Source organism: Elephas maximus, chromosome 12 (genome assembly GCF_024166365.1).
Source record: "Elephas maximus indicus isolate mEleMax1 chromosome 12, mEleMax1 primary haplotype, whole genome shotgun sequence".
NCBI lineage: Eukaryota > Metazoa > Chordata > Mammalia > Proboscidea > Elephantidae > Elephas > Elephas maximus.
Genome location: NC_064830.1, coordinates 85,409,481 through 85,433,793, shown reverse-complemented (window position 1 = coordinate 85,433,793; position 24,313 = coordinate 85,409,481). Strand labels below are relative to the sequence as shown.

The following is a 24,313-nucleotide window of genomic DNA, read 5'->3' as shown; positions in this document are numbered from 1 at the left end:
ATTTTACTCCTATCTTAAAACACAATCAGATTTAGGGGGACTGTCTATTTGCAATAATTCCCTCACTGAAAACTGGCTTCAGAAAGCAAATCAAACTATCTCTCTTCCTAATAATCAGTTCGGAGCAGGAATTCTTTGTGCACCAGCTGGATATATATTTCTACGTGGAAGATCAGAATAATTAGGGGAAAGCATCAATGGCAAACTCTTGGGCTTTACCTTGTTTAGATGGGTGGAGCAGAGATGGCCAAAATACTTTAGGCTATTTAGGAGTTCCCCTGAATATTTACTCTTACAATGAAAGCCTCCACAGGACTGATAATTTAAAGTTATTAGAAAAAAGGAGAACCAGTCTAGAGACCAGGGCCAACTAAGTATAAACATTTTAAAGGAAAACTCTGGCCTAGGTTACTCCTTCTTAAGAGTATTTCTTCCTTGGTATGGAGTCGCTGACTTAGAACATGCAATCCAGAATTTATCTAACACTATGGAACAAGTAGCTGACGATATTACTAATGGAATAGCAATCCAACAGACATCTTTAAACTCCCTTGCCAAAGTATACTGAATAATAGAGGCTCTTGAAATCCTTCTAGCACAGCAAAGAAAAGCTTGTGCCATTGCTAACACCTCCTGTTGCACATGGGTAAACACCTCAGGAGAGGCAGAAATGCTATTCCTTCAGAGTAGCAGTCAGTGAACTGATCAAAGAATTTCTCTCAAAATCCTTGATCAAAAAGAGTGAATATGTAAGGGAATTAAAAAAAAATTGAGGTACCAGATAAAATCTGAAATGGCCTGCTTGAGGTTTGGGTATGACTCCTTTGATGGTAGTTCCATTTTCACCCTAGCAATAGCCATCTTCCATACAGGCCTGTCATGCAGGCTGTTTCTATGGGGGGAATGTCCAGTAATGATGACATTAACTACCCTGCAGCCCACTCCCAGTCACATACCCTTATGATTACCACACTGTAAACAATCTAAGAAACACACATATGTTCTTTTAAGACAATCACCTTATGAGCTCCTGCAACACAAAGTCCTGCCTTATGAGTTCCTGCCACAAGAAGTCCCGCCTTACAATAATCTACTACCAATCAAGTAATGTTTTTTGATAATCTAAGTTTATAAATACTAACCAAGTACTGTACTTCATGTTCTTTGTCCCCTCCTTATAAAATGTCACTGTAATATAGCCATTTTGAAGTCCTGGATTTCACTACATGAAATTCAGTCTCCTCCCGACTTGAGCTGTCTCTTTACTGTCAATAAATCTCTTGATTTTATTTTAATCAAAGTATGGGTGGATACTCTTTTTTTTTTTTTTTTTTATTCTGCTTTAAGTGAAAATTTACAAATCAGGTCAGTTTCTCATACAAAAATTTATATACGCCTTTTGCTACATACTCCTAGCTGCTCTCCCCCTAATGAGACAGCACACTTCTCTACACACTCTATTTCCGTGTCCATTAAGCCAGTTTCTGTCCCCCTCTGTCTTCTCATCTCCCTTCCAGTCAAGAGCTGCCCACATAGTCTCATGTGTCCGCTTGAACCAAGAAGCTCACTCCTCACCAGTATCATTTTCTACCCTATAGTCCAGTCCAATCCCTGTCTGAAGAGTTGGCTTTGGGAATGGTTTCTGTTGAGGTGGATACTCTTTAGACATCTTGAAAAAGGTTTGTTTTACAGAGATGTATGCATTTTGCAAAACTCACCAACACTTAAGATTTGTTCACTTTATTGTGTATAAATTTTACAAAAAAAGCAAACTGTAGACAAATACTGAATTCTAGTGAAAGATACACACCCTTAAGTGTTTAGCTGATTAAATGTAGTAATGTCTGCAAATGACTCTGAAATATATCCAAAAAATAATTGGTCTGATGGATGGATAAAGGCATGAACAGATTGATAAGACCAAAAACAAACCAGGTGCCATCGAGTCAATTCTGACTCATGGCGACCTTGTATGTTTCAGAGTAGAACTGTGCTTCCTAGGGTTTTCATGGCTGTAATCTTTTAGAAACATTGCCAAGCTTTTCTTCCAAGGTGCATCTGGGTAGGTCTGGAATGCATACCTTTTGGTTAGCAGCTGAGCACTTAACTGTACCACCCGGGGGCCTGAATAGATGTAATAAAGGCAATATAGGAAACATCTAGGTGGCGGTTACATGGGTGTTTGCCTTAAAATTCCTTAAACTTTTCTGTATGTTTAAAGTTTTTCATAATTAAATGTTGAGGGAAAAAACTGGGAAGAAAAATTGCTTGAAAGGGCCAATAACATAACATAAACAAATGAAGTAGGTCAGGTATAAGACAACTGAGAATGGCGGGTATACAGCCAAATGTAAAATGAATGACCCCTCTAAATAAGGCAACCACTACTCAATAATTGCCATGTAGGAAACAGGGTCTACTGTTTTTCAATGAAACGTGGAAATCAACATTTCATGAGATATCTCTGGTTTTAAAATATCAGCAACTAATTCAAATTCTTAAACAAACAGAAAAAAAGAATTAAGATTGGTGACCTATGGGTAACTAAGGAGAGTCATACAAAAAAAAAAAAAATTCTTAATTCTTTCATAGTGGCCAAGATACAAGTATATATACGTATCAGCAGAAGTATACGCTGTGTAACATCACACATACGTGCATGCCTACACATCATTTTTAAAAAGAAGGTGGAAGGGAGGCAAAAACACCCATATAGTTCATACTGTAGTAGCTAGGTTAAGGATACTTGCCTATTTTAAGTGAGTCCTCTGAATGCAATTCTACAATGGGTTTTGAAAGCGGAGGCTTTGATCTATGGGAAAATGAGAAAAAAGGATAAAGATGAGTCAAGTACATGATTTACTACAAAAATGTATACACCCTCTCTAGAAATGGCAAATATGTATTGCTACTATTAAAAGAAAGAGGTACTTCCAAAGGACTTAGGTTTAATTAAATTTGACTACAGACACATAGAGTAAAAATTCGGCAAATACAAGGGTTTCAGGTTAGGTCGCCTAAGCATTACATTAAGCCTTTGATGTCAAATCACACACTGAACTTGAAGTATGCAGACTTAGAAATAGGCTAGCAAAAGTTTTCTAAATGTCTCAGGGTTTTTCAAGCCATCTCTAGTTTCTTGCCTCTCCTCAACCAAACAAAAAGTTTAAGATAACGGTTATTTCTCATGGATAAACATAAAAAATTGACTCTTCTACAAACTTAAAATTCAGGAACATTTATGTGATAACATCCTCAGTACACACAAAAAATCAGAAATCAGAGAGCCAAATTCAATGTCCCACCAACCATACCACAAACACCCATGCACTTTTCACCCAGGAACTCAACACTGGGCTTAACTTTGAGACGATTTATTCTTATTTTACTCACAGTTCTATAAAGCTTAGTAATACTTTGTAGTTTCCAAAGTGTCAGAATAGCCATATATCATTAAAGAGCATATTTAAATGGAACATTAGGAAAAGGGGAAAAACTTACTTTTATCAGATAAACTAGAAAAAAATAAAGCTAAAAAAGATTTCAGTTTGTGGGAGCTAGACATTTCCAAAGCACATGCTAAAATTTTTATGTTCATTAAAAGTTTTTAAAATGCTAATAAGATGGAGAAACAAATCACCAACTTTATATGGAAGGCAAAGAGGCCCCGGATAAGTAAAGCATTACTGAAAAAGAAGAAAAAACTGGGAGGCCTTACTCCACCTGATTTAAGAACCTACTATACTGCCACAGTAGTCAAAACAGCCTGGTACTGGTACAACAACAGATACATAGACCAATGGAACAGAATTGAGAATCTAGACATAAATCCATCCACATATGAGTGGTTCATATTTGACAAAGGCCCCAAAACAGTTAAATGGGGAAAAGACAGTCTTTTTAACAAATGGTGCTGGCATAACTGGATATCCATCTGCCAAAAAAATGAAACAAGACCCATTCCTCACTCCATGCACAAAAAGAAGCTGAAAATGGATCAAAGACCTAAATATAAAATCTAAAATGATAAAGATCATGGAAGAAAAAATAGGGACAATGTTAGGTGCCCTAATACATGGCATAAACAGTATATAAAACATTACTAACAATGCAGAAGAAAAACTAGATAACTGGGAGCTCCTAAAAATCAAACACCTATGCTCAACCAAAGACTTCACCAAAAGAGTAAAAAGACTACCTACAGACTGGGAAAAAGTTTTTAGCTATGACATTTCTGATCAGCGCCTGATCTCTAAAATCTACATGATACTACAAAAACTCAACTGCAAAAAGACAAATAACCCAATTAAAAAATGGGCGAAAGATATGAACAGACACTTCACTAAAGAAGACATTCAGGCAGCTAACAGATATATGAGGAAATGCTCACCATCATTAGCCATTAAGAAAAAGAAAAGAAATGCAAATCAAAGCTACAATGAGATTCCATCTCACTCCAACAAGACTGGCATTAATCCAAAAAACACAAAATAATAAATGTTGGAGAGGCTGTGGAGAGATTAGAACACTTCTACACTGCTGGTAGGAATGTGAAATGGTAAAACCACTTTGGAAATCGATTTGGCACATCCTTAAAAAGCTAGAAATAGAACCACCATATGATCCAGCAATCCCACTCCTTGGAATATATCCTAGAGAAATAAGAGCCTTTACATGAACAGATATATGCACACTCATGTTCATTGCAGCACTGTTTACGAGAGCAAAAAGATGGAAGCAACCAAGGTGCCCATCAACGGATGAATGGATAAATAAATTATGGTGTATTCACACAATGGAATACTACAGATCGATAAAGAACAGTGAGGAATCCGTGAAATATTTCATAACATGGAAGGATCTGGAAGACATTATGCTGAATGAAATTAGTCAGTTGCAAAAGGACAAATATTTTATAAGACCACTATTATAAGAACTCAAGAAATAGTTTAAACAGAGAAGAAAATAAAAAAAAAGTTTTAAAAATTTAAGAATTAGCTTTATATTTAAATGATTAATACAAAAGGGTGAATAAAGAGTGGGTTAAAACTATTGAGTAACCCTGACCTTGGGCTTGGAGTTAGGGATTAAAATCTCAGCTCCACCCCTTCCTTTTTCGATGACCTTAGGCAAATTAATTTTTTTAAGTCTCAGTTTTATCATCTGTAAAACGGGGGTAATATGTACACTTAGTTCATGAGTCCATTGTGAGGACTACATGAGACAATCCAAGTGAGGTACCTGACATGATGCAAGGCAAGAAAAGCTCTAAGCAAAGATTAGCAAACTTGTAACCTACATGTCTGCAAAGTCCTTGAATACTCAACTCAGCATGGACCCATTATGTCTCATCTATAATAACTGATTAACTTCAGTCTTCCAGTCACTCATTCATGCAAAAACTATTTACCGCACATCTATTCCGTGCTAGATACCATTCTATGCCCTGGAGATAAAGCAGTAAACATAATAATACGCCTAAAAATTCCAGGCTACTAAACTGTTAGATAAGTCATTTTATAAATGTTCAGGGAAATTACACTAGTAGACAAAAGAGTTACGAGGGAAGGTAGATTTCATTTCAAAGCTGCAAGATACACCAGAATCAGGGTCTAAGGCAAGAAAGAAAGAGGGGAAGGGGTCACAGGAAAGCCATGTCCTACAATGAGGTGTCTAGCGCTCAAGCCTGACATTTAAAGAGCTGGCGCTAAATTCTATCCGGCTCTTTTTCTTCCAGCCAAAACCACACTTACTTGATGTTGTGTATCTTCCTTGTGACTATCGTTGGAAAGTCAACTTCAAAATATTTACTTGGTAGAAGGTTTTCATCCTGGAGAAAAACACACAATAGTCTTTATGATTATTTATTCATTCATTTACCAATCACCTTCTATGTGTCAAGCCCTAGGCACCTAAGTCAACGGGGTATTGAAGGATTTTAAAATTAGGGGAATGATACGGTCAGGAACTTGTCCTCCATTTCCAACGGAGAGGACGGATTTGTGGGAAGCAAGGATGGACGCAACAAAAACGCCACCAGTTGCCATGGAGTCAATTCTGACTCAGGGCGACCCTGTATGTGTCAGAACGGAACTGTGCTCCATACTGTTATCAATGGCTGTGATCTTTCCCAAGGAGATTGCCAGGCCTTTCTTCTGAGGAACCTCTGAGTGGACTTGAACCACCAGCCTCTCAGTTAGTAGCCAAGTGCTTAACCATTTGGTCCACCCAGGGGCTCCTGGAAAATAAGTCAGGAGGCTATTACAGTCACCCAGGCAAGAAATAAGCCTGAACTAGAGGAGTGGCAGCTAGGATGAAGATGGGAGGAGTTTAAGAGGTATTTTCGATGTACGAAGTACACAGTGTTTTTCACAAGGCAGGCTGAGGCCAATGAGAAAGGGTCAGAAAATCAATGTAGTAAGTATTTACCATCTTTTTTTGATGGAATAGAATAAAATAGCAAATATCAGAAAGTGTTGCATATAGTGAGGGTTAGTTTATTTTGTGAAAAAAAACTTTTTTGGGGTCTGTTACAGTGAAACATAGTGGAGTGGTAAAGAACAAACACTTTGCAGCCAGAGGAACAGGGTTCAAATTTTGGTTTCAATACTTATTTGCTATGAGGCCTTGGGAAAGTCTCTAGGTCGAGGTTTTCTCATCTAAAAAGTGAAGATAATGGTAACCACACCTACAGGGTTGTGAGGATTAAGGAATAAAAATGTGTGGCACTTACCCTCACTAAGTACCACGTATGTGCCTTTCTTAATGATATATGTCCACTTAGTGATAAAGGCACATAACTGTGAGTCCTGGGTAGGTATGTAACATGTATTTCTCACTGTGGGCTGCGGTCAAAATAGTGGGAAAACCCCACACCCACAAGGACACCTCTACCCCTTCTTCACGCCTTTCCTGGCTGATTGGTGGCTATTCCATCCATCCAGTCACCATGTCATCCTGCTTTTCTCTCCATCTCTTCCCAAATGTCTAAACAGTCAATTAGCCCTACTGACTACTCTCAAATCCGTTCACTCCTTCTCAGCTCTATCACCCCCTGCCCAGACTCTAATGACTCACCTCCTGCTCCCTTTCAGCTACACACTACATGTTGCTTCCAGCTGCTCTACAAACCTCTATGACTTGGCAAGAAACAAGGCGCTCTACAACCTGGGTTATCTTCCTGGCCTCTTCCCCAGGTTCTCCTGTAACATCTGTTCCCCATCTACACTTATAATCCAGAAATGCAGAACTACTTATTCAAAAAAAGAAAATTACTGATATCTAGAACCTGGTGATGGCTTTATTGTATAGATGGGAAGAGGAAGAAGGAGGGGTCAAGGATGATACCCTTGTTTCTGACTTGAGTAACTGAGCAAGTATGAGAACCATTTATGTAGACAACGGTAATAAAGATGGAGAACAGATACAGAGGGGTAGATGAAATGTTAGGATGCTGCGGATCCCCCCGAGGACAGCACAATGGATGGGTCAGCAATCATGAGCAAACATTTTCTAGTAGGAGGTGATCCTTATGGGCAAGCATCAGCATTGCGAGATCCAGCTACGCTCTCCACCTACCCACATGGAGACTGCCTCTCTGTTGAAATCTCAAAGGATCAGGCCTGGGCTTTATTTGAAAAAAGAAAGAAAAAGACACTTTTCTGGCATATCAGAAGATCTACCATCCAGGGATCCCAGCCCTTCACCCTTAGAGTTCCAGCATGTGCCTGTCTGCAGTATTTACAAAATACTTGGAGAACATGTTTAGAGTGCATATAGAATTAACTTCTACTAGGATAGCCTACAATACTTTTTATGAACGTTCACTCACAGAGTTTAGAAAGTTAAAGATAGTCTAACATTCCAGAAGAGAACGAGAGTAAGTAAAATTCAACCAAAGAAGGACAGCACAGTATCCTACAGCTTGTACAGGACTTCTTATTTTTCAAAGAGCTTTTCCATGCATCATCTGATCCTCTGAACAGGGGATCACTGTGAATGAAAAGCTTCCCAAAGGCATGCCCGGAGCTTTCAAGAAACACATATCTGCACTCTCGGCTTCAGAAAGGGGCAAAATGGCCGTGGCAAGTGATGCTCGACTTTTTGTTCGGTGATTCTTTATCGCCCTTTTGACATTCCACTTCCAAATCACTCACATGTCACTAGGAGACATCCAAGACAGGGTATAATCACATGAGGGCAGACAGGAGTAGCCATGAGGGTATCCCATAAAGGGGATCCAAGACAGCTGACTGCTTTACAGGTAGACAAAATTGAAGCTGCAGGTTAGGCTGGAGTTGGTGCCTCTGATTGTATAGAAACATAATTCAAGAAAACCAACAGACGGAGGCCCCTTAAAGGGTTTCACTCACCCTTTATTTCTTCCCTTGTGCTATTCCTACCTGCTGCCTGAAGATGGGAGTCTTCACTGTCCCAACAGTCTTGGGCCCCTGAGATGGTATAGAACCAGCTCACAGAGCAGTGGTGGCAGAAAGCCTGGGACACACAGCCGAGCCTCTGCTGGTGCCACCAGGGGACCATCCCAGCTGGCAAGTGGGTGAGGTATAACATGACCCTAGTCTTTTATAGAAACATATACAACTCTAAAACAGGGATCTGCAAACTTTTTCTGGTAAGGGCCAGAAAGCAAGTATTTTAAGCTCTGTGGGCCATCTGTCTCTTCTACAACTACTCGACTCTGCTGTTGTAGCATAAAATCAGCCAGGGACAATGCATAAGCAAATGGGCACGGCTGTGTTCCAATAAAACCTTATTGACCAAAACGGGTGGCAGGCAGATTTGACCCATGGGCTGTAGCTTGTAATTTTTTTTTTTTAATGGAATTTTAGACCAAAAAACCCTTCACATCAATATAAATTTCAAACAAAATGAAAAGCTTTCTCCCAAGGACTTTCAAAGACTGTGCAATTCTCCTTCCTCGCTACTGACAGGCATTTTTTCTTTTTTCCCAGAGGGGCAAATAAGCCTCACTGTGCCTTGCTCAAAAATAAATATTGCAGATTAATTAATTATTAACCCCACCTAGGTTTTTTAGGACATGGGAAAAAAAATAATATGAAAGTTTCAAAGAGGTCCCAAGTGCAGTGGAGGGATTTCTCCCATGGCATCTGTTAGCACAGACAACGGCACAGTCCCTTACACTGCCTTCTATTCCATTTCCTTATACCACGCCATGGGACACTGTATTATACAGGCACATTAAATTTACGGGAAAGGGGAGGTTACTGAAAACATCCTCCCGAACAACCAGAGACTGGATACGTACAGGAAAGGGTAATGAATTTAGAGTTTGATGAGCTGGATTCCCAAGTTTATTCCACATTCCAATGCCACTGGCTGTACAATTCTGGGGGAAAATACATCCTCTTGCAGCCCCATGTTCCCCATGTAACACCCCCTCCTTCACACAGCTCTCATGGTTATTCAATAGGTCACGGATGGATACACATTTCATACATGTTAGGTATCTTATCCTGAATGAAGAATGCAAAGTCAAACCATGAATACTAAACCATATTGATTTCTCAGTTGGGTAGGAAAAAGGGTGGGAGCTCTGAGGACCAGAGACATTCTTATCAGGTGAGCTGATTAGGGACAAAATAGATACATAGGTTGGCTTAAGGCCATACACTCTATTTTATCTTTGTCTAGGTCTGGAAGAAATCCAGAGAAATGCACATACCCTTTACTGCGCCGTGTCCAACCTGATTAAAGAAGCAAGTAAAATTTGTACAAACCTACAGAAAATGTAATTAGTGAAATCTTTGTAGGAAAAAGGTTTGGCAGTAGGAACCCAGCCGAGGAATCAAAGAACAGAGCTTTAGTCCTGCTTTCTGCCACTAAAGAAGCTTAAGTTTCCTTTTCCGTTAGTGAGTGTATTTATACCTGCTCTCAATCCGTAACGGCAGTTATGGGATCACATTCCAGAATGGCTACAAAAGGGCTCTATATCATATTATCATGACCCAGCCCTGTAAATCTCCAAATTTCACCTAAGATACCTATGGGGTAAAGGACCTACTTTTACCCTTAAAGGTGGTCCTTGTCCTTGACCCTTGGAGTAATTGGGATGCCTTGGCCTGGGACTCCCAGACCATCCTTGAGGATTTGTGCTGTTACTGAGGGCTGGCCAAATAAGAAAAGACTCGCCTAGAACACTAAGGCTTAGGGGGCTTCCTGGTCGATGAGGACATATGATCTCAGAAGGGTAGCACATCCCTTGGGACATGGAAGCTCCACATTGGGAATCAGCCCAGATTTCAACCTATGTGTCTCTTCATTTGTTTGCTTTTTGGCTATAATAAATCTGTAGTCTTAAGTATGACATACTTTCCAAGAATTCTGTAAACCGTTCCAGGGAATTATTGAACCCAAAGGGCAGTGGCAGCCAGCAAGTCAGAGAGTACGGATGCCATGTGGACTCTGAGCTTGTAGCTAGCATCATGAAGGGATAGTGGAAAACCAGCCCCAAATTTGTGGCCATTAGGTCAGAAGGTTGAGATGTCATGTGGACTCCCCAAACTTGCAGCTGGCATCTGCCTATTTGGCAGCCTGAAGGATAGTGTCCTTTCAACTTGTAAGCACTGACCTAGCCCCAGGTATCTAGGTCAGAGAGAGACAGAGAGAGTGCTGTAGCGGTGGCTGGAGACAAGGATGGAGCAGTAGGAATATGAGTGTACTGGATCAATCCGCACATTTTAGGGACTGGATTCATGCTGATCTTTACCACACAATGCCATTATGCTGACATTAAAATCCTAGTTATCGTCAAAATTGCAAATGCATTTGGCTCTTTGTTCCAGCAATTCCACTGGTGGAATTTTTCTCCTGATGTTTCTACACATGCAAAGAAAACTCTACACATGGATAATTATTATAGCCCTGTTTGTAATAGCAAAAGATCAGAAACAGTCTATAAATGTCCACAACTAGTCCAGTATATAAATAAAGTATTGTACTGATGGTGGATGTGGAGGGCTAGGCAGATGGGGGCCAGGTGTGGGAGGAGACAGGATAGTACTGCATACCTTTTAATATATTTTTAAATTTTTGAGCTATGTGAACATCTTCAAAAATTAAATTTAAACAATTGGTTGCCAGGAAGGGGAGATCTCACTTACCTTTAACTTCCAGAAAGTGGTATCCATCCCAGCCCCAAGATTTAGAATTTGACAACGACATTCTGTCTTCTGTAGAAATGCCTTTATAAGCTGACTGACACCATGAACTCGAGCAAAATATCCTAAAAGAAGGCCAGGGAAACAAGCTATCACACAATGACAACAGAAATAACCCCTGCAAAGCCCAGTACAACAGAAGAGGAAAGCATAAAACATCTGCCCTTCTCCAGAGTCAGATTTATCTGTAGACTTTATGGGAGAGACAGCAACTTTCAAATTCTCATCTTTTTCTTTTAAAAAAGTGGTTTGGACCAAAGTAGGGACAATCTGTTTAATGGAAGAAATACCTACCTACCTATTAGAACATAATCTAAGAAAATAAAGTGTCCTGTAACTTTAGATATGAAAGCAACTGTTTCACATCAAAATATCTGATCCAAATGTTCCCCTTGGAAATATTCTCTTTATGGCTAAAGAGAAGGCTACTCAGTACTCTGGTGAAACTCAAAACTGTGAGAGCATACAGAAAATAGTATCTTAGGTCAGGAAACTGGGCAAAAACTGTGAGAGCATACAGAAAATAGTATCTTAGGTCAGGAAACTGGGCAGTGAATGTTAAAATAAAGAAGTCACATATCTTATCATGTTCCTTTCATCTCCACCTTGAATAAAGTCTTTATATAAAATGGCATCACAGACTACAGGTGGCACAAGAAAACAGTCACCTAATAAAATTACTTGATTAGGTTTGGGGTGGGCAGTGGGGATAAGGCAGTGGGAAATAAAGAAGAAAGAAAACAAAGTCTGTGTTCTAGAGTCATGCTGCTCAAAGCGTGAGAGTGAACTGTTTGTTACCAGTATGTGACTCTCTTAGGATCACAAATTGAGAGTAGCATTTACAAACTTTTACTGCAATTTGACAGAGTAATTTTAAGTGTGCTGAATCCACTAAAAATTGGGCTTGTATTTGCATATCTTTTAAAACGTATTTTTTTTGTAAATCGTTTTTATTGTATTTTTACAGGAATATCATCCATGATGCATTGGATACTGAAAAGAAAAAAAAAAAAAAAAGAGCTTTCCTCACACAATGTTTGGGAGGCAATCTCCTACTGGTTGCAGGTCCTCAATCTAGAGATCCAAACCCAGGAAGAGGAAGGAGGAAGAAGGCAGGCTGACATGCTGTCCTGGAGCACTATGTAGTCCCCACGGCTGCACCTACTAGGAAAATGTGCTTCAAGAGCACAGGAAGAATTGCAGCCTCTTTGCCAGGTCTTGCCCAATTCTCGTTGATTCCAGGTTTCACACCCCACCTCCCCCCCACAAAAGACCCTGCTTTAAATTTTCTTTGTATCCTTTTTAGGTAACTTATTTTTACATAAGTTACCTAAAAGGAATCATCTTTAGGGCCATGATTCTCTGCACACACAAGAATTATGGTCCTTCGGTTAATTTCTGGAGCCCTCGTAGCTCAGTGGTCAAGAGCCTGGCTGCTCACCAAAAGGTCGGCAGTTTGAATCCACCAGCTGCTCCTTGGAAACCTTATGTGGCAGTTTTACTCTGTCCTATAGAGTCGCCTAGGAGTTGGAATCGACTCGACAGCAATGGGGTTTTTTTTTTTTCAGTCGCGTCAATTTCTAAATTACACAGAGAATGCGTCATGCTCTTGTCTCAAATCTTTTAACTTGCTTGGTGGTGATTACCTGCAGAGCCTAATAATAATGTTACTGACTAACCCTCTAATAAGGCAACAAATAGTTCATAGTAAATGAGATAATAACTGGCTTCTAAACATACAAAAATAATGTTCAGTCTCACCTATAAATAAAATAAAAATAAGATACCTTTTTTTATCATATTAACAAAGATTAAGTTTGCTGAGGCTGTGGGGAAATAAGCACTTTCATATACTGTTGGAAAGAGTGCACTCGAACGCTCCATACAAATGAATTCTTAAAACCTCAGGCCTCTTGGTGGATGAGAACACACTGGAGGTGGGAAGGGGGAGGTCACTTGCCTCTGTTAATTTCTGGAGCCTTCCTCTCTTTGGACAATCTCACAAAATGCTGGATGTAAGGGTCGTGCCAGTAGCCAATGCTTACTGCAAACCTGAAAGAGACGAAGAAGGAGGCACAGCTAATATGGAGTAGTAGGCTCAGCCAAGGCCCCACTGTAAAGTTCCCAGGAACCAGGTCAAGAGTCCAGAGGAAAATCATCATGTTCAAATGGCCAAAAATGGGACATTTAGTGCCCCATTAAAAATTTAAACGGGATCATCCATCCATCTTCATATCTGCATTCCACTGCCTGTCACATTTCCCACAGTGGTCATTTCTCACACCTCTTTCCTCATATCCCTAATTCCTTCCCCAAATCCCAATCGATAAATAACCTCACCTCATACTTCATATTTTACTACCGTTTATTATCTCTGCCTGCTCACTGGCCAAAACTTGTCCGTCAATTCCACTCAACCAAAAATTCTGTGCCTAGAAGAAGAGACACCCCGAAATATTTGGCAAATATCACCATTTTCTATTTAAGTAATTCTCCTGACTCTGTATTATATGGTAGTCATTTTACTTCCACTAGGGAGATTACAGGGGGGAAGCAAGGACAAAGTAAACAAAATAGCTACATTACAACCAGGAACATGCTCAGGTAGCCTGAACTCTCTCTACCCCAGACTTAGAATGTGTTAGTGCTCCAAGTCTGGGAGCTGAGCCCAAGTCTGGATCTCACTAGAAACCTGGCAACCCTGAGTGGAATCTGCTTTTTTTTTTTTTTTTAAACTTTTATTGAGTTTCAAGTGAACATTGGAATCTGCTTTGGGACAACTGAGAAGAGACCTGGATCTCTGAGGCCTCTAGGAGCCCGAAGCCTACTCTACCTCTCTAAGTAATTTTGGAAGATAATAAATTTCTTTGCTGCTAAATCCACTTGATTTAGGCTTCTATTACCTGCAACACAAAGCATTCTAAATGATACTTTCAGTAATACAGCTATTTCCATGTTGCTTGATTAGTACACTGAAATTTAAGGTGTGTATATATATTTTATTTCCCAGTTAGATTCTGACCTCCCAGAAGCAAATACCATATCTTTTCTTTTCATTGTGTCTACCAACAAGGTTTACTACTGCCTTGACAACAATAGGTGCTGAATTCTCTATACACTGGTCTCCCAAAGTCTCTCTCATCCATGTTTGCATATCCATAGACACCCAGAAGGAAGCATATTAACTGAAAGGTTTATGTTTAACTACTCAACTCAGCAGCTCATCACAGACACACACACAACACACTAATGAACACAATTTGCTATAAACCCAAACTGTCCAAGGAAAACAGCAGATTCTCAAAGCTGTACATTAACAAACTTGCCTAGCTATTTAAAATGGGGTTTTTCAAACAGTGAGTTTTGACCCATTCATGTCACGAAATCCATGCAATAGTTTGTGAATCTGCATTTATTTAAAACAATGAAGTAGAACAGAATAAAACAGAAAATATCAGCGTTCATCACAGACGGTTCCATGAAATTTTCATTTCAGGTGTATGTTGTGAAGTGCCATGAAAAATGTATTTTCTCACTGTGGATGGCAGACAGAAAAGGCTGATAAAACACTGATTTCAAAAAGATCATGTACTGCCATCTAGTGGTAAAGCTGTATTTGCAGTTAACAAAAAAAAGGTGGTGGCGCAATGGTTAAGCTCTTGGCCGCTAACAGAAAGGACAGTGGTAGCCCATCCAGCAGCTCCGCAGAGGAAAAAAGACCTGGCGGTCTGCTCCTGTAAAGACTGCAGCCTAGGAAGCCCTGTGGGGCAGCTCTACTCGTCCTATAGGGCTGCTATGAGTGGGAATCGAGTTGATGGCACACAATAACACTAATGAGCCCTGGTGGCGCAAGGGTTAAATGCCTGGCTGCTAAACAAAAGGAGAAAAGCCTGGCAATCAGCTTCTGGAAGGACTGCCACTGTGTGGCACTGAGTGGATTCCTACTCATAGTGACCCTACAGGACAGAGTAGAACTGCTCCATAGGGTTTCCTAAGTAGCAGTCTTTACAGGAGCAGATCCCAGGTCTTCCCCCCCGCACCCCTCCCCCCGTGGAGCCACTGAGTGAGTTCCTACTGCTGACCTTTCTGTTAGCAGCCAAGAGCTTGACCACTGTACCAGCACCCTTTTTTCTTCAACTGCAAATACAGCTTTACCACTAGATGGTAGCACATGATCTTTCTGAAATCAGTGTTTATCAGTCTTTCTGCCTGCCACCAACAGTGAGAAAATACATTTTTCATGGCACTCACTCCACAGCATACACCTGAAATGAAAGTTTCATGAAATAATCTGTGATGAACGCAGTCTTTATGGGAGCCGAGTGCCAGGTCTTTTGCAGAGTGGTTGGTGGGTTCTAACCACCAACTTTTTGGTTAGCAGCCAAGCACTTAACCACTGCGCCACCAGGGCTCCTACTGAAAAGATTACAGGCTAGTAAACCCTATGCGGCAGTTCTATTCTGTCACATAGGGTCACTATGAGTCAAAAATCGACTTGAAGGCACCTAACACCTTTTTTTTTTTTTTTAACACCAGTAACTGCACTGAGGAGAGAACTTACCCCACAGTTTCTGTGTTTGAAGGGGATTTAGAAACAATCTAGTCAACCCCAACATCAAGTATAAGAATCCTTTCAACAACATCAAGTCGCTGCTTCCCTACACCCACAAGGAAGGCACTCACTCCACCGCTAACAACTCTGGTCGAAGCTGATCAATCTGTCTCCCTCTAAGTGCTCCCTGGAGCCCTGGTGGCGCAGTGGTTAAGAGCTTGGCTGCTAACCAAAAGGTCGGCAGTTTGAATCCACCAGGCACTCCTTGGAAACCCTATGGGGCAGTTCTACTCTGTCCTATAGGGTTGTTATGAGTGGGAATCGACTCAATGGCAATGGGTCAGTTAAGTGCTCCCTTTGGGCTCATTACTGCCCTCTTGGGTAATAAGGAACAAGTTCTATTCCTCTCAACTGTCAGTCAGTTTAATGATATTGGTCCAGTCATGCAATATTTCTGCAGTGCCTACTATGTGCTAGGCACTGGGGATACAGTGGTGAAGAAGACAGAGAAGAGAGAAAAAAACAATTAAAAGGTGATGACAAATGGAACAATCAGAACACAAAGAGAATGCTGACACACTGTGAAAAATTTAACTAATGTCACTGAACAATTTGTGTGGAAATTGTCAGATGGGAACCTAACTTGCTGTGTAAACTTTCACCAAAAACACAATATTATTATTAAAAAAAAAAGATAACAAATGAATGAAGAATATGAATAGAATAGAGGACAATTTTAGAGAAGGTGCAGAGGGAAGGCCTCTCTGGAGAGGACAGCCAAGTTGAGCTCAGGAGAATGGGAGAAAGCCAGTTATGCAAGAGGTGTTCCAGACAGGAGGAACAGCAGACAATGTTCTGGGGCGGGAACAGACTTGGATGGAGTGTTTCAGTAGCAGAAAGAAGACATGGGAGTGGAGGAAGGAGAAATGCTGGAGAACAGTAATAAAAGAGAAGACAACAGGGAAGGCAGTTGGAGAGAGGACCCAGAGGGCCTTGCAAGAGTCTGGAACTGATCTCAAGAGCACACTGTGATTGTTCCGAGAGGAGCAGTAGTACAGAAAGGGTAGTGAGATGCAAACATACATAATGCAAATATACCCAATGTGATGGCTAGGATTGTGTGTCAACTTGGCTGGGCCATGATTCTCAGTCTTTTGGCAATTGTATAATGTTGTGGTCACTTCCCTGTGATCGGCAGGTCAGGGAGCAGGGCTTTTGCTTGCAGGCTGTGATATGTGATCACCCCCATGATGGAATCTGCTGAGTGGTACTGGGAGATGGGGCCTGTGGCAGCTCACTGCCGCCTCAGCCTTCATCTCTCTGCCCTCCACCACCTGCTTCCTTCCTGCTCACCTCACAAGGCTCTGGCTTGCTCTGGATTCAGCAGCTGTCTCTTGTTGTCTGACCTCCGGTTCTTGGGACTTGAGATAACAGCTTACTTGTCAATCTTGGGATTCATCAATCTTCACAGCCTGCAAGGTAGAGTCCTGCTCCCCAACCTGCCGATCTTGGGTTCACCAGCCCCTGCAGCTACACGTCAATCAGGAGAAACCTTGCAAACTTGCCTGCTGATCTTGGAATCCGTCAACCTTCATAGCCTGTGAGCAGGAGCCCTGCTCTCCGACCTGCCAATCTTAGGTTCCCCAGCTTCGGTGGCTGCGTGAATTGGGAGAGGCCTCTATCCTGATCCACAGACTTGGCATGTTCCAGCCTCTACAACCGTGTGAGCTGTAAATCTCTCCATATCTATATTTATACTCTTTACTGGTTTTACTTCTCTAGAGAACCCAGCCTGAGACCCCCAAACACTAATTTTCATCACTTACTTCTTCCTAATGTTTCTAATATTTGTCTCTTTCCATTCTTCAAATTTAGATGATTGTCAGTGGTTTCTACACCTCAGGAGAAAGAGGATCTCACTGTTTTGCATATTAGAGTAGCAAAGGTAAAAAAGAAAAATTTACAACACAGTATCGGGATAAGCAGAATGAATGTGACAGGAGTACCGTTATTGCCACAGACGGGAGACTGGAAGGAAAGATGAACCCTATGTTTCAGAATTCAAAGGCCATTCATTGGAGATGAACTGACTGAACTGCAGCATATCCATAAAACAAAATACTAACCCATCATTTAAAATACCAACTAGAAAAATTAGACATGGAAAGATGTTCAAGATATACCGTTAAGAGAAAAAGGTAAGATCGAATATATGTACTGTGTTTCCCCACAAATACACTTACGTGTCTCTATATTGGACAGAGCATTACGAGGGGATTGGTACCAAAATATTCTCAGTGATTATCTCTGAGATTTCTTGTGTTTATTTTTTTAATTTATCTACATTTTCTAAGTTTTCTACACTATGTGCTATATTTCATCAAATCTAAGACACTGTCAATTTTAAGCTATACCAACAAGAAAGGAAAAAAAAAAAACAAAAAAATTGCCAAATAAAACTAACAGTGCTTTTTCTCATCACTTAGAAATTTAATTTTGTGGCTATTGAAAAAGCTCCTTTAGACTTATTTAGATAGATGGTTATCAGATATCTCTCCTGTATACCCAGAAAAGGGAAACAATAAGTAAAAGAAAATTGGCTAAGTCTTCACTTCCAGCATATGTCAGTTTCCATACAATATCAACCTTTGTGCCATGAAAGCTGTTACAAATTCAGCCTTTCTTAAGCCATCGACCCTCATTCTATAAATTTTTTTAATTACAGTTTAAAATATATATCATAAAATTTGCCATTTTAACTATACAAAGCATACAATTGAATATATAACTATATATAGTTATATATATGCGTGTGTATATATAGATGTATATAGTTATGTAGTTATCGTGGTTTTGATTTGCATTTCCCTAGTGACTAATGAGGAGTCCCTGGACAGTGCAAACTGAAGTTCAGTCTACCCAGAGGTGTCCTGGAAGAAAGGCCTGGCAATCTACTTCCAAAAAATCAGCCTTTGAAAACCCTATGAAGCACAGTTCTACTCTGACACACATGGGCTTATTTCTGGGCCCTCAATTCTATTCCTTTGGTCTATACGTCGTCAATCCTCATGCCAGCACAACACTAATTTGATTCCTATAGCTTTGTGGGAAGTTTTGAAATTGGAAAGTACGAGTTCTCCTACTTTTTCCTTCTTTTTTCAAGATTGTTTTAGCTACTCCGGGCCCCTTGTAATTCCATACAAATGAGGACTGGCTTTTCCATTTCTGCAAAAGAAAGCAGCTAGGATTTTGATAGGGATTGTGTTGAATCTTTAGATTGCTTTGCGTTGTAAGGTATGTTTTCCATTTATGTAAGTCTTCTTTAACTTTATCGCCAATGTTTCGGTTTCAGTGTACAAGTCTTTCACCTCCCTGGTGAAATTATTCCTAGGTATTTTATTCTTTTAGACGTTCTTGTAAATGCAGTTGTTTTAATTTCTGTTTTGGATTGCTCACTGCCAGTATATAGAAATGTCACTGATTTTTGTGCGTTGATCTTGTACCCTGAAACTTTGTTGAATTTATTTATTATCTCTGTGGATTCTTTGGGGTTTTCTATACACAGGATCATATCATCTGCAAATAGAAATAGTTTTACTTCTTCCTTTCTCAACTGGATGCCTCTAATTTTTCTTCCCTAATTGCTCTTTTTTTTTTTTTTTTTTTAATTGCTCTGGCTAGAATTTCCAGTACAATGCTGAAAGGCAGTGCTGAAAGCAGGCATACTTATCTTGTTCCTGATTTTACAGGGAAAGCTTTCAGTCTTTCTCCACTGAGTATGATGTCAGTTGTAGGTTTTCCAAAAATATCCTTTATCATATGGAGCAATGTCCTTTCTATTCCCAATTTGTTAAGTGTTTTTATCATGAAAGAGTGTTGGATTTGTCAAATGCCTTTTCTGCATCAATTAAGATGATCATGTGAGTCCCCCCTCCCCCCTGGTTCCATTAATGTGGTATATTACATTGATTTTCTCATCTTGAATCATGCTTCCATTACTGGAATAAATCTCATTTGGTCGTGGTGTATAATCCTTTACTATGCTGTTGGATACACTTTGCTAGTATTTTCTTGAGAATTTCTGCACTTATATTTTTGAGGGATATTGGTCAGTAATTTACATTTCTTGTGGTGTTTTCATATTATGGTAACGCTGACCTCATAAAATTAGCTAGTGTTACCTCCTATTCTATTTTTGGAAGAGTTTTAGGATTTGTGTTAATTCTCCTGTAAGTGTTTGATAGAATCACCAGCGAAGTCATTTGGTCCTAGAATCTTTGTTGGGAGGCATTTGATTACTCATTCAATCTCTTCATTTGTTATAGGTCTGTTGAGATTTTTATTTCTTCTTGAGTCAGTTTAGGTAATTTTTGCATTTTCTAGAAATTTATCCATTTCATTTAGATTATCTAATTTGTATAAAATTGTTCATAGTACCCTCTAATAATCCTTTTTATTTCTGTAAAGAATCTCTGTAAAGCAGTAATGTCCTCACTTTCATTTCTGATTTTAGTTATTTGCGTCTTTCTTTTTTGTTAGTCTAGCTAAACATCTGTCAATGTTATTAATCTTTTCAAAGAACCAACTTTTGGTTTTGTTGATTCTCTCCATGGTTTTTCAACTCCCTATTTCATTTACCTCTGCTCTGATATTTATTATTTCCTTCTTTCTGCTAGCTTTGGGTTTAGTTTGCTCCTCTTTTTCCAGTTACTCAATGTGTAAAGTCAGTTACTGATTTGAAATCTTTGTTCTTTTTTATGTAGGCATTTACAACTACGAACTCCCATTTGAGGTCTGCCTTCGCTGCATCCTGTAAGCTTTGGTATGATTGTCAGTGGAGGCTTGTGTGTTGCTATGATGCTGATCAGGTTTTAGCAGTGCTTCCAGACTAAGATGGACTAGAAAGAAAGGCCTGGTGATCTACTTCCAAAAAACCAGCCAACAAAAACCCTATGGATCACAACTGTCTCATCTGCAACCAATCATAGTGATGGTGAGGGAACAGCAGCCTTTCGTTGCATTGTGCAGGGGGTCACCATGATCAGGGGTAAACTCAATAGCAGCTAAAAATAACAAAAACAGTTATGCTATTTATCTGTACTTTTCTGTGTGTACAAATTATTTTATAACTAATTTACTTTTTCTTGAGTAAGCAAGTTTGCAAAGAACATTACCATTATTAAATAAACCAATATAACAGTATTCCATAAAACAGTCCTTAATGTGATACTAAAAGGAATTTTATTTCCTTCTGATAATTTTAATGGAATTTCAGATTCTCAATGCAAATAGCAGTTAATATGAGAAAAGTCATTTCTAATCCCACAGTGCTACAGATGTACATAGCATAAAGTGCATGAATTTATTTGGCCAATATCAACTGAAAGCTGGAGAGGAAATAATGGTAAGTGTAATCCATTTAAGTTCACAAATTTTATCAGGGACTGCCTCCGAGCCTTCAGGACCTTTGCATTTATTCATCTATTTACTTAAATTTAAATAAATCTATTTACTTATATTTAAGTACATCTATTTACTTACACTTAAATCTATTTACTTATATTTAAGTAAACCTCTTTACTTATATTTAAGTAAACTGCTCTGCTTATATTTAAGTAAATCGATTTACTTACATATACTTAAGTAAATTGATTTACTTATATTTAAGTAGATCAATTTATTTACCTACTTACTTTAACCAATCACCAGTAACTTCTCTATGTCAGACATTGTTCTTTGCGCTTTACTAATATTAAATATCATTTAATCTTCACAATCATCCTGTGAGGTAGGTATTACTACCATCTCCATTTGACATATTAAGAAACTGATGCACAAAATAGATTAGTAACTTCGCAAAGTTTAGACACCTAGTAAGTGGCAGAGCTAGGATCAGTCTGACAGTGTTTGGTTCTAGATTCCATGCTCTAAGTCACTATGCTTTGTCTCCATGAACTCACAAAAATCTGGTTTAATTCAGAACTCTAGTTTTCCCCACTTTACATCACACATCAAGCATATATGGCCCCAGCCTCCTTCTCCAGCCTCCAGGGCATTCTTTCAGTTCCTCTAACAGTCCATAGGCCTTCCTTGCTGTAGCTGTAGCCACAGCCTGAACAGTCTCCTAAACTCTTTCATTTAGGCTTGTCTGCTCAATTTAAAACCACTGACTAAATTATAAGCCCTTATGCATTGCTGGTGGGAATGCAAAATGGTACAGCCATTGTGGAAAACCGTATGGTGGTTCCTCAAAAAACTACAGTAGAGCTGCTATATGACCCAGCAATTCCACCCCTAGGTATATATACCCTAGGGATCTAATAGAAGCAACACAGACATATGCACACCTCTGTTCATTGCACCTATTCACAATAGCAAAAAGACAGAAATAATCTAAGTGCCCATCAACAGATGACTGGATAAACAAAATGTGGTATGTACGTACAATGGAATACTACTCAGCGATACAGAAAAATGAGTTCCTGCAACACCTTTCGACATGGATGAACCAGAGGACATTATGTCGAGTGAAATAATCAAACACACAAATAAATAGCATATGTCCTCACTTTTATGAAATGATGAGTAGGTAAATATAAACTAAAGTTCATTAGTGGTTACCAGGGGTGGGGGTGGGAAGAGGAAGAAGTACTCCCTAGGCAGTAGTCATTTTTTGTTTATAGAAATGGGAAAGGTGGCACTGAATACGGGTGAGGTTTGCCTAGCTTGACTGACGTAAGTGATGTCAATAAGCTGTACATATAGAGAAAAGAGATCCATGTGCAAACGCTAGGTTGTGTATGGTTTTGCAACAATAACAGCAACCAAAAAGAAAATAGGGGTGGGCTACAGATGCTGGTACTAATTAGACATCACCAGTCACCTCATGGGTTTAGTGTGCTTTAGAGTTTGAGTGCTTAGACTGTGGTCTTCTGGGACAATCCAGTCAACTGGCATCGTATAGTCCTTAAAGTTTATGTTCTACCTCCCAGTATGGTCAGTAATGTCTGAGGTCTTAAAAGCTACGAGCAGCCATCCAGGGTACAACTATTGGTCTGAAACAAAAGGGAAAGGAGGAAACTCAAGAATCAGAGAAGGAACTAATTGTCTACACAAACCACTGCCTCCTCCACTTTCAGACCAGAAGAACTACATGGTGTCCAGCTTCCACTACTGAACTTTGCTATCAGGAGCACAATAGATGAATCCTGGTAAAAAGGGAGAAAAATGTGGAACAGAACTTCAAATTCTTAAAGAATCCAGACTTCCTGGACCTACTGAGGTTGGAGAAGTCCTGGGGACTATGGCCCTGAGTTGCTCTTCAAACCCTGAATCTAAACTATCTCCTGAAGCCACCTTTAAACTAGGTAACAGTTTAGCACAAAAAATAAAGATTGTCACCCTTCAGTATTGTGTTTATTTAAATAGAAATTATCTATATAAGAGCAAACAGTCAATAGCTATTTTAAAGCATAGATGAGAGGGCTGGGGGGCAGTGGCGGCGGGGGTGGGGGGAAGGGAGATTAAGAAATGGAAGTGAGAAATAAGGAGAATGCTAACAGAATGTGAAGAAAGTAAACAACGTCACTGATCATTACGTCTAAAAACCCTGAAATGGGAGCGGATTTTGCTGTGTGTATTTTTACTAAAAAAAAAAGACTGTTGCTATTAGTTGTCTCACGTCGATCGCTCCAGGAAGACTTTAGCTCCAAAAAGGCTGAGAACACGTCTGCCTGGTTTAGCGCAGTATCCCCAATCACAGAATGCCCAAAGCTGACACTGTGCCTGCTGGCACACTGCAGGAGCTCAATACTTACGAAATAAATGAACCCCTCTTATGAGCACTGCCCAGGTACGATGCGAGTATCGCACGAGCTGACGAATATAGCATCCCTTTTGGGGTACGACTGTATTCTTTATGAACAGGCCCGCCTCCTACCCAGGGCCCAGCCAGCCGGGATGCCTGTCCCTAGCCCCCCACCCGACAGGCACCTCTTGCACAGGGAAGCATCTTCGCAGGTGCCGCGCACACCATCGTCGTCAGTGTCACTGCTCAAAGTGGAAGAACAGGAGGTGAGCGAGGTTCCCCTCAGGCTAGCGGCCATGGGCGTGGCGATTCCAGATTGCTGTTTCCAGCAGGAACATGGAAGCGCGGTCAGCAAGCAGCGGTAGAAGGAGCGAACCCCACGGAGGAAAAAGGACAGTACGAGCGGCTCGCCCCAGCTGGCGCGTCGCTGTAACACCGCCCACGACGGCTTCCCCAAGCAACCTTTCCGCTTATTAGCCCCTCTGCCCAGACGCTCACTGGACAATTTCCCCGCCCCTTCATTCCTTGCCTGCGTTCATTGGAGGACTTTTTAGCCCTGCCCACATGACCCGGAAGTTTACTGAAACAGTAAAAATGAAAAGGACGCAACAGGTGACCGCAATGTTCTCTGGGAAGTGTAGTCTTACGTGCTTTGGGAAGCCTAGTAGCGTGCTCTTGCTGGTTGGGAATTTTAATAACTAACTCAGGCCGGAGAGTGGGCAAAATCCGCAGTATTGGGGTGAAGACAAGAGAATA

At 40.2% G+C, this 24,313-nt stretch overlaps 1 protein-coding gene across 1 annotated transcript in view; it reads right to left on the bottom strand.

Annotated features, from left to right (window-relative positions):
- Positions 1-24,066, bottom strand: part of LCMT1 (leucine carboxyl methyltransferase 1) — a 71,860-nt gene extending 47,794 nt beyond the window's left edge. The window contains exons 1-5 of the mRNA XM_049903468.1: positions 23,743-24,066; positions 13,159-13,250; positions 11,142-11,263; positions 5,754-5,830; positions 2,751-2,812 (exon numbers count right to left, since the gene is read on the bottom strand). Coding sequence (XP_049759425.1) covers positions 2,751-2,812; positions 5,754-5,830; positions 11,142-11,263; positions 13,159-13,250; positions 23,743-23,855 — 466 coding nt within the window. The 5' untranslated portion in view covers positions 23,856-24,066. The remainder of the gene's footprint in view (positions 1-2,750; positions 2,813-5,753; positions 5,831-11,141; positions 11,264-13,158; positions 13,251-23,742) is intronic.
- Positions 24,067-24,313: the final 247 nt, after the last annotated feature.